This window comes from Astyanax mexicanus, chromosome 15 (genome assembly GCF_023375975.1).
Source record: "Astyanax mexicanus isolate ESR-SI-001 chromosome 15, AstMex3_surface, whole genome shotgun sequence".
NCBI classification, from domain to species: Eukaryota; Metazoa; Chordata; class Actinopteri; order Characiformes; family Acestrorhamphidae; genus Astyanax; species Astyanax mexicanus.
In genome coordinates, this window is record NC_064422.1 from 17,782,043 (window position 1) to 17,792,942 (window position 10,900).

General features: G+C 37.4%; 1 protein-coding gene across 1 annotated transcript; it reads right to left on the reverse strand.

Moving 5' to 3' along the window:
• Positions 1 to 2,494: 2,494 nt before the first annotated feature.
• Positions 2,495 to 10,432, reverse strand: LOC125781311 (phosphatidylinositol 3,4,5-trisphosphate 3-phosphatase TPTE2-like). The gene is made up of 7 exons (XM_049465055.1): positions 10,418 to 10,432; positions 8,493 to 8,512; positions 5,586 to 5,611; positions 4,534 to 4,631; positions 3,471 to 3,566; positions 3,300 to 3,370; positions 2,495 to 3,063 (listed from the first exon to the last, which is right to left on the reverse strand). The coding sequence occupies exons 1-7, from the start codon at positions 10,430 to 10,432 to the stop codon at positions 2,952 to 2,954; spliced, it is 438 nt and encodes a 145-aa protein (XP_049321012.1). The 3' UTR covers positions 2,495 to 2,951.
• Positions 10,433 to 10,900: the final 468 nt, after the last annotated feature.

Sequence of the window (10,900 nt, forward strand, 5' to 3'; positions counted from 1 at the left end):
CGGCCGCGCATGCGCAGTAGACCGATTTTTTGCGGTCTTCTGCGCATGCGCAGTAGACCAATTTTTTTGCGGTCTACTGCGCATGCGCGGCCGCAAAATCTGGCGCATGCGCAGAAGACCGCAAAAAAATCGGTCTACTGCGCATGCGCGGCCGCAAAATCTGGCGCATGCGCAGTAGACCGATTTTTTGCGGTCTACTGCGCATGCGCCAGATTTTGCGGCCGCGCATGCGCAGACGACCGCAAAAAAATCGGTCTACTGCGCATGCGCGGCCGCAAAATCTGGCGCATGCGCAGTAGACCGATTTTTTTGCGGTCCACTGCGCATGCGCCAGATTTTGCGGCCGCGCATGCGCAGACGACCGCAAAAAAATCGGTCTACTGCGCACGCGCGGCCGCAAAATCTGGCGCATGCGCAGACTGCGCCCCCTTATTTTATTGTTTTTTATTTATTTTTTTTTTTTTATTTCGTTTTTTGTCTATAGAGAACTTAAATCTAAATAAACCAAAGGTGTTTGGGTTCATTTAGACCGGAGTACCGAGAGGAGCTCTTTCAGCCCTGTTAGGTAATTTAACTGGCTGTTTCAACTCTCGGTGAAGCGCGATCTTATTACTAAACAACAGCGTGGTTTAAAAGCAGCTGCTGATTGAGAAAAACACACCCTATGCTGGGAGAGAAGCTCGTAAAGCAGCTCTTAAACAGCGCTGGTTGTGGGTTTTTTTTTTTTCTGAACGGGCAGCTGCTGCAGGTAATCGGGCTAACTGAAGCTAAGGCTAGCGAGCTACGGTGGAGCTGGCTAAGCTAATTAGCTTAGCCAGCTCCACCGTAGCTCGCTAGCCTTAGCGTAGCTCGCTAGCCTTAGCTATCTTACAGCGTTATTCGCCATTAACACGCTTCAGTTTAAATAGTTTCACCACGCTGTAGTTAAGTATTATAATAAGACCGCGCTTCGCCGAGAGCCAGCTAGCTAAATTACTCACCGGGACTGAAAGAGCTCCCTTCGCGCTGCTCCACTCTACACCGGCTGCTTTCACTACTGCTGCTGAAGGCCCACCGCTCCACCTGTTTTACTGCCGCTGTTTTAAGACTGAGGGGCTTTTAATGAAAACAGTAAAGAGCAGCGCAGCGGACCTTCAGCACCAGAGTGAAAAAACACTAGATTATTTAACCCAACATTAATGATTGTTCCCCATAAATTACACCTCCTGCAAACTCCCTGAACATCCCGAAGAAAAGGGCGACCGTCTTGTTCTTACTGACTGAATCAGGGGAGACACGACCATTCAAAACTAGGTGTGGGGGTACGGTGCCCGAAATGTTAATATATATATATATATATATACATATTTTTTATATATATTTTTTACTAGCACTCTTATGTAATTCAGAGTAAGTATAATAATTAACTATGAACAGTTATATTAAAATAATATTGTTATATTAAATCTCAGACATCCTCCCCCCATCCATCCCCCCCCGTCCATTGACTTTGGTTTCTTCCAAAAGTCTTCCAAAAGTCACAGCTGATGAGATGATGGATGGTGCATTAGTATAGCTTGTCTAACCCATTTCTTAACGTTGGAAATTGAACAGCACACTTAATTTTCTCTCAGCTCAATGAAAGGCAGCTCAACTATTAGTCTGCTGTATTTTAGATGTGTTATTTTGAGATTATTTATTGCTAACGTTTATTCAAACAACATTTATGTTTTGTTCTATTTAAATTTATATATAAAATTATGCTTAACATTATAATGTTTAAAGCAACTGATATATAAAGATAGTGAGACAAATAAAGCAGGGCTAACATTACTGGCTTTTAGTATCCTAGTCTTTCAATACTTTATAGTTCAACTGTTGTTGTTTTTTTTTATTTTTACCTATGTCTGGATAACTTTTACAAGAAGAGTGTTTATAATTGGGCAAAAAAGGCTGTAAAACATTAGGAAAATAAAAAAACAGAGTCAAACCAAGCACTGAAATGTGAGTGTATCATAAAAGGTATATTATTATTCCATTTTTTTTGGTACAAAATAAACATTAAGAAAAATAACCAAAACAGACCTCTTAAGTTAAGTATAAACTTAAGAACTTAAGAAAAAGCATTTTTGTGAATCCCCAGTTTAATATTTTCCCTCTGATTTTTGATACTGACAGCAGCAGATAGTGTATATCAATTCTAGAATTAAATTTTGTGTTTATACAGTTTGTGTTCTACACAATTACATAGTACATTATTTTATTTACTATTATAAAAGCTGCACATTTGAGATTTGATTTTAAGCCTTTTATATGAGAATGGCACTGACAGCGCTTCTGAAAAAGGTCACCTCTAAAACTGCTGATTCTAAAGAGTTTAGAGTTGCATGCCCACCTGTAAGACCAGACTTTTTACTTCTAAAAAAAACAAGTCACTAAGATCTATCCTTAAAAACAATTGCAGAAATTCAGCAACCCAGATCAGTTGTTAATTCAAAAAAGAGACAGACAAGTGTTACAGAGACATTAGTATTTATTTCAATACATGTGTACTACAAAAAAATGTTTCTGCACACATAACCATTGACCATTTCACAGTGGCAGCCTCGATTGCTTTATTTGATGTACACTCAAGCTTAAAGAGTAAGATTTACATTTTGGAAGCATAATATGCTAAACTGACACAAACATTTGTCTTCATTTAAAGACAAAAAAACATTTGACAAACAAATGCATAATATTGTGATGTATGCACGGCTGAGTAAAAAGCTCTTACAGTGAAGATGGGGGATGGACATAAAGTTGAGGTTATATAGCTATAGCTATAGCTTTAGGGGCACAATATGCCCGAATCCAATCCCTAAACATCACTCACCTTTTATAAGTGTGTGAAAACCTACATTAGAGCAAAGATTTAGACCTTGTGCAGGGCTTAAGGGTTTTAGTTGAGATACACAAGCAAGTGTCGTCTGCTACATAAGTGCAGGGTCACTGAAAGACACGGTCACACCAAAGTCCTCCTTGTAGATGTCCCAGGTTTTGGACTTACGTGGGTTGTCCAGTTCCTCCCTTGACAGATAGAGCCTGTTTTGGGACCAAAGCATTATAGATTGCATTCAAGCAGCAGTCCATATGATTTTTCCTTTTACATTGAAAGCAGTAATGTTTACTAAACTGAGAGGGGACAAAATATCAAAATATTCTAATTAATGAATTAAGTGGCCTGGCATTTTTATATATAAAATCTAAAACCAGAGTGGTCTGGTAGGTAAACAAAGCCAGTGTCTGCTTCTGAGGACAATGGACAGCAAAAACCTCACCTGTTGTTCTCCACAAATGAAGTGTTGAACCAGAAATAGAAAGGATAGTCCTCATACCCCTTTGGAAGACCCTGGGCATAGAGAACAATAGAGAAAAAACATTTTGCCAAACAACTGGAAAAAACGATGTCCATAAAATCATTCTTACGTTACAATAGATTGGGAACTTACAGCCCTGGATTCAAACATGACCTTAACATCACCACAAACCACTGGCCCTTCCTGAAAGCTGATCACCACGGCATTGTTTTCAGTATCTGGGAACAGCTGGTAAAATATGAGAACACAGTATATGAGCGAACAGTAAAATAAACACAAAGGAACATAAGACAAACATCTGAAAGACCTTTCCCAACAATTACAATGTGATTTATGTTTTAGTGGGCTGCCACTGTCTTTAAAGGTTCAATATTATGAGCTTATTGAATATTTAAAAGTTGTTCTTTAGTACATATTTAAAATATGATTTGGGGTTAAGATGATACCGATTCACAAACGCTTTCACTAGTGTATGTATGTACAAAATCTTTTAATAGTGTATGTAAGGCTGTTTTTTCACACTATAGTTTGTTTGCTCTGGTCCAAGTCAGGTAATTCTTGGACCAGATTCTCTTGGAGCATTTCCCTCATTGTTTGTTGTTTTAACAGAGGATAAAATTCAAGCTCACCAAAATGAGTCACAACAATCTTTGTAATCTCTTTGGTTGTTGGTCAGAGCTGTCTTGGCTGGGAGCAAGAAAGTAAACCGATTTCTGTGCAGTTTAACATGGAACAACAGCAGAGGTGGCATGTGTTCATTTGACTGACTCCACATCTTAAAACTGAGTATGCTTGACAGATGGGTTGGATCAAGGTCAGATCATGTTCTCATCACAAACCAACCAATTCAGAGTTCAGACCAACAGTTCTCAGCAGTCTCATTGCAGTTGTGATTACTGTACTCATCCATGTCCAAACAAACAGCACTACACGTAAATATGAACAGTTTATTTTGACAAATAAAAAAAGTAGGTGTGAAATCACCCTAAACTACTAAATCATTTAGGGGTTGTGGGATTAGCCCACTTCACATGTCTGTTCTGGATGTGCCATATAGCTCTGGTTTTAATTAGGAAACCACTGTGTTTAAGGTTCACAGTTTTTCACTTTTTTGTACTGAAACTACTCTCGTCATTTGACTATGAGGAAGTAAATACAGTTTTATACTGTAGAAAACCTTTAAAAGTTAGCTTACCCTACAGTTCGTCTGCGTGGCACAGACACACTGGAACACCTGCTCTCTTTTCACTATGATCCGCACCTTCAGATCACTGCCATTGCCCTTTCCCACACCTGCACAACAAACACAGCAATGCCCAGGAGCATTAAATTACATAACCAATACACATAACAGTGCAGTCACTCTGAAAGGAGCAGACTGACTGCAGATTTTAATTGGAACTACACAGGAAACAGCCCCTAAACATACACTGCCCCCCAAAAGTACTTGATAAGTCAGTCTCATTTCTTTATTTCTGCTTTAGACTGAAAACAAATTGGGTTTGACATTAAAAGATGAATAGGAGACAAAAGGTCAACAATTCAGCTTTTGTCCGAACTTACCAATTTGTCTTCAATATTCACCTTTAAATTATATTTTTGTTACACCAAAATGTTTTCACTAGAGCAGAAGAAAAAAAAAATCAATTGGCCTCAGTGTTTCAATACTTTTGTAGGAGAGTGCAGACATACAGCTCTGGGAAAAAAAGAAACCACTTAAAAATCTCATTGAAAACCTCTGGAATATAATCAAGAGGAAGATGGATAATCTCAAGCCATCAAACCAAACTGAACTGAACTGCTTGAATTTTTGCACCAGGAATGGCATAAACTTATCCAAAAGCAGTGTGTAAGACTGGTGGAGGAGAACATGCCAAGATGCATGAAAACCATTTTTTTCCCCAGAGCTGTATGTTTAACTACTTGGTCTCAGTCTTCAACTGAGCACAGCAGAAACTAAAGGAGCAGTTCTGACACACTGAATATATACATACACATTCACCTCACCTCAGGAGAAATACAGTACCTGCGCACTCTCAAACTAAACGCTGTCAATCAACCATGTACACACCATCGTACCCGTGAAAAAAAAACCTCCTCAGCTAAAATGAATAAGTGAATCCAGTTTGGATATGGCTTTAGACATTCAGCTGAACAACTATGGTGATGGGTTAACCTAAAAATCAAATCAAATACATATAGAAAACATTGATGATGTCTTTAAATCAGTGAAAACCTCAGCATCACCTTTGCCTCCTTTGCAGTGGATGGCAATGACATTCCCTCAAACTGGCAGTGTAGTTCAACATGTCACTGAGAACACAATAACACAAAGTTCAATATGTGAATAAGAGCTTAGGTTCTCTGCCCAAACCCAACCCAAGGTCTGACCTGGCTCGAGATTTCCCACCACTTTCCTCAGGTTCCTCGGGCTAAAGAAAATAATATAGTTATAAGTTATTTTCATTTTATATAAAGCTATGAATCAAAATATAGCAGAAACAAATCAAACTGTTTTTAAAAAAAAGTTGCACAAGTGCAAAGTGCACACTGTCCATATTACACACTTCACCTGCCGCTGCGCTTTCCTCCAAATGTGCTGGCTGCTTGGCAATGCTGCATCAGCAGCAGCTCGAAAAGAAGCGGTGGCTGACTTCACATGTATCGGAGAAAGAGTGTGCTAGACTTCATCCTCCTGGTGTGTTGGGGCATTACTAGTGATAGGGGGAGTCCTAACGAGTGGGTTGGCTGTGTAAATTGGGGAGAAAATGGGGAAAAAAAATATAAATAAAATTATAAAAGAATTTATTTTCTTTTCTTAAACCATGTTATATTATACTAGATTAGAGGAAAGTCATTCAGACATTGTTGTAGCCTAATGTTTAGGCCTTTGGATCATTGTTTGCATTGTTCATGTTATAATCTTTTGGAGATCTGTTCCTAATAATTAATAATATTTTTCTTAAATAATAGGTCTCATTCATTCTTCACTCATTCTAAACAGAACGAAAATGTTTTTTAAAAGCTCAGTTTTAATGCTCTACTTACTCAAAAAAGGTCAGGTTTAATTCGGGCTTTGGCTCAAAATGACAGTGTATGGGGCAGGATGGGTCGAGCTCTAATGTGAATCCTTATACTGCATTCCATCTGAAGTAGGAAATCAGAACTGGAAATTTCCAAGTTCTAAGTAGAACATTTCAACTGGAATAAACCCACAAGTTCAGAACGCAAGATGGCTGCACCAAACATCAACAGCAGTAAAAGCAGTAGTATTTTACGTTTCATTAGCACGTCTAGCTGTTCATGTTTCCATTGTGTGTGTGAATGTGCGTCTGGTATCGCTGACAATGCAAAAAATGATAACCTGGGACATATAATGTGGGACATTTTTTGGTTACATTTGCTATAAAACACTGGTACATGATTAATAATTAAGTTGTAGTAAACATGAAAGTCTTTAGCTTATTTTATAATTCCCTCTGGAAAAAAAGAAAACAAGGGTAAAATATGTATACACATGTAGATTACAAATAGTGTTAACCTATAAATTTAAATTATTTTCTGTGCCTTTTCTATGCTTTCGCAGCACATTTTAATGACCATAGCGTGATTAAAACATCAGAGTAGACAGGAATGTATATCAAAACTTATTATAGTAGGCCTATATTTACATTAAATATATTTAAATAATTAAAAAAAAACATTTATTTAAGCAATGCTAAGACACAATCTTCAATAATAAAATGTGTCAAATTCTGAGCGCTCCATAATGTAGGGCTAAATTACTTCACTCTGCACGGATGTATTAATCAGCTCAGGCCCATTTCAAACACTGATAAACATTTCTAATGTTTAACCTGTAAACAGTATTTCACACTTTCATAAAACATGATATAGAATCTTCTGTTTAAAACTTTGAACAGAATCAATTTTTAAATAAACTAATTTGGCATATATCTGGCTGTCATGGAATATGTTTAGGTTGTGTCTATATTGTGTAGATTCTTTATTTTTTAACAGCTTTTAAATGCATCTGTTTAAATGTTGCCTTCTTGTCACCATTACTTGCATATATAACCAATATGCTTCCCAAAGAGTGGAAGAGAGCAAGAGCTTAATTACAGCCTAAACACCTAGATTTTTCTCTGTGAATTTACAGTTATATTCCATCTGAAACTCCAATCAAGTTATCAAATTATTTTTTAAATAGCTTTTCTCAGTCGATAAACAGTGTCGATAAACGGAGTCGATAAACAGAGTCAATAAATGGAAACACAAAGATCACAAAGAGTAAATTTGACTTTGACTTTGTTTTTTTTTTTGTTTTTTTCCAAAACTTATCCAGGCCTGAAAATGACTATTTTCAAGTTCCTTGACTTTTCCAGGTTTTTCATGACCCTGTTCCACAGTGCTTCATATACACCTCAATAATAGCTAGTTATGTACAGGTGCAAGTTTCACTTATAGGGTAAGACATTTTTTCGACATATTTTGTACAGTTATTTTAACAGAACGTTGTCGACTCAGGTGTGAAGTTATTCCCAGCTCCAACATCCAACATAAAAGCTAAATGGAACACAACGTTAACGGCAGAAGAAGCATTTGAGTAAAGTGCTGCTCATTACTTACTCTAATGACGGTACGTTATGGTCGTCAATCATCACTCGTTGCACTCTGTAATGGAAGAACAGTGGATCGTAGCCTTTTTGACCTGAAACAAGACCAAAGCTATGCTCAGCACCACTCATTTATTGAGTGTCTCCAGCAATATAATATAATATTATATGATCTAACTTACTGCAGAGATTGTAAACTCTGTAATGATCGGGATGCTTTGTGTCCAGAAATATGGCAGCTTCCTAAATACAGCAAATTGTAACATTGTTACATAAAAATCTGTTTAAATCAATAATTCAGCTAAAATAATTGCCTTCTACAGACTTTTCAGTTTTATTTTATTTTCTTAATTGTTAAGCTTACTTTTATGGGATTTCTGTAGAGTGCCTGCTTTCCAGGTGAGGGAAAAGACATGGCAACAAACATTATTAACTATTGGATCCCAAACCATAAGCAGAAAATCTAGATTCAAATAAGATTACATAATTAGGTAAAGCATCCCAACCTGTGACATAGGTGAGATCCAAATCAAAAAACCGCCTTTTGTTCTCAGATACCTGCAAGATTCACAAATGCCACAAATCAGCATACAAACAGTAACTTGGGTGTATTTTAAAAGGTTTTGATGGATTTTAATAATTTTCCAACCTATTTCTAAATACATCAAAATGTTTAATTTTTTTATTTAATTCTCTCTGAATCATGATGAAATAATCAAACTGTAATTAAGTTTAACATTTCATTAGAATCTATATGAATAATTGATATAATTTAATTAAAATAAAAGAATGATGGCCAGCACCCATTTAGATCCTCACCTTTCTTGTAGTGACCTTCTCCAGATCTTTCTTCTGAGAGGCCAGACGAAAGACACGCACCAGGATAACTATCCTCAAAGCCCTCAGGAAGCTCACCACCCTGTTAATGATAGAGAAAATCACATGAATAGCTAAGAAAGAACAACATGTAGATGAATAGTTTACCACATCATCTGAACACAGCATTTGTTCTTTGCACTGTATGATAATTTAATGATGAATGGACTAATCTGCGTCATGAAGTAGCTCCGTAAGTTAGCAAACTAACTTACATAGCTAAGCTGTTTTGGTTCTACTGTCCCCAAACGCCCCATAAACTCGAGCCACGAGACTCATATAGCTTTCATTGCTCATATAGCTTTCCTGCTATCACTAAAGATTAATAAGATAAATACACGTTAGCCCTGTAAATCCACCTAACGTGCAAATGATCTTAACGCCAGCACGAACGAGTAACGGATTAGTAAACACGCAGGTAACCCTCGCTGTTTCTGAAAGAAAACTTCTCCTCTGTCTCTGTTTATACAGCGATGGTTTGGGTTTAAAGCTGGGTTTGTTGTGCTGGATATTTGCTGCAATATTATGAACTGAGATCAACCAGTGCTAACCAGTGACTTTAAAAAACAAATAAACACAGCTGTTACTGGACTGAAGGGGTTTTAAATATATTGTAGCGTCCGCCTGGACTCTGAAGAAGGACCGAGTAGGCAGTTTAAGTCGCTTTATTGACTTAACTTAGAACACAGGTTGCTGTAGGCCGAAACCACGCCGAAAAATGAGTGTTGTGTCGTTCATGAACGATTCGTTCGAATGAACGAATCATTTGAGTGAACGAACTGAATCCAATCACTTCCCCAGCTGATTCGTTAATTTCTCAGTTCAGTAGTTAAGCTCAGCAGCGACCCCACAGGCCGGCAGGGGAACTGCTGTGTGGTCTGTGAATCACTGAATCACCGGCGAATCTGGTGGCGGAGACTCTAATTGCGAGGAAACTTGCTCAATGCTCAGTGATTCCTTCACTCACTGAACTGTTACCAGGGCTGGTGCTCTCGTTCACTCAGTGATTCGGTCACTCACTGAACTGTTATCAGGGCTGGCGCTCTCGAGAAAGAAAAACAAAGTTGAGGCCTGGTAATAGTAATAATAACGTATATTGTTATCGTGGTTATTTTTTTATAATATTATTACTATTAGTAATAATAGTTGTATAACAAGCATATTCATAACCAATAGACAAAGTTTCTGAAGTAAAGGGCATAAGGCCACCGTTATCATGATGATCCTGTTTGGATTTAATTTGTTCTGCACCCACTACAGTGAGCGTATGGATGTGTCTTTGTTTTATTTATATGTATTTATTTTAGTTTCTTGACCTTTTGTGTTGCACTACAGTTACGCTATTTATTTTCAATTTGATTGCACATTGAAGTTGATACTTTCTTCTGAATGTAATTTTTTTATGTTAATTTTGCTCTTAATGTAATATCTATGTTGCAGAAGTTCATACTTATTTTTTGTATTATGTTATTTGTAATGTGATTTATATATATATATCGTATAATAAACCCAACATTTAGTTACATATTTCAATATTTGTTATTTATATATATTTTTACAACACTTGTAAAAAAAAAAACGGGAGACCTTTCCGTCTCCCATCTTTTTAGTAAACTTATTCTAATGGATCAGTTCATCTAAAACAGCTGTTATGCCCATCACTACGAAAAATAACAAAAGGCTAGTGCTAACTGGTTAACTCTAGCTCTCACTCTCAGCACACACTCACGGGCAGCTCTTCTCTCTCTCTCTCTCTCTCTCTCTCTCTCCCTTCACACACACACGCGCGTGCTTTCCTGCTCTGCCCCTCCCCCTACCCCAATCACAAGCCCAGCACAGAACAGAACAGTGAATTCACAGTGAACAGAATATAAAAGCAGCTTCGCTACAATATAGCTAATTGTTAAGAATTTAAAGATTAGGCTCCTGAAAGCCAGTAATGTTGACCCTGCTAAAAAGTCCAGCTCAAAATCAGAAGAAAACATTCCCTATACTCCCTATATTTAACGATATAGCATCCCAGTATAAAGTACGTTTTTTCTGCTTTTGAGATGGATTATTTAGTAGAGA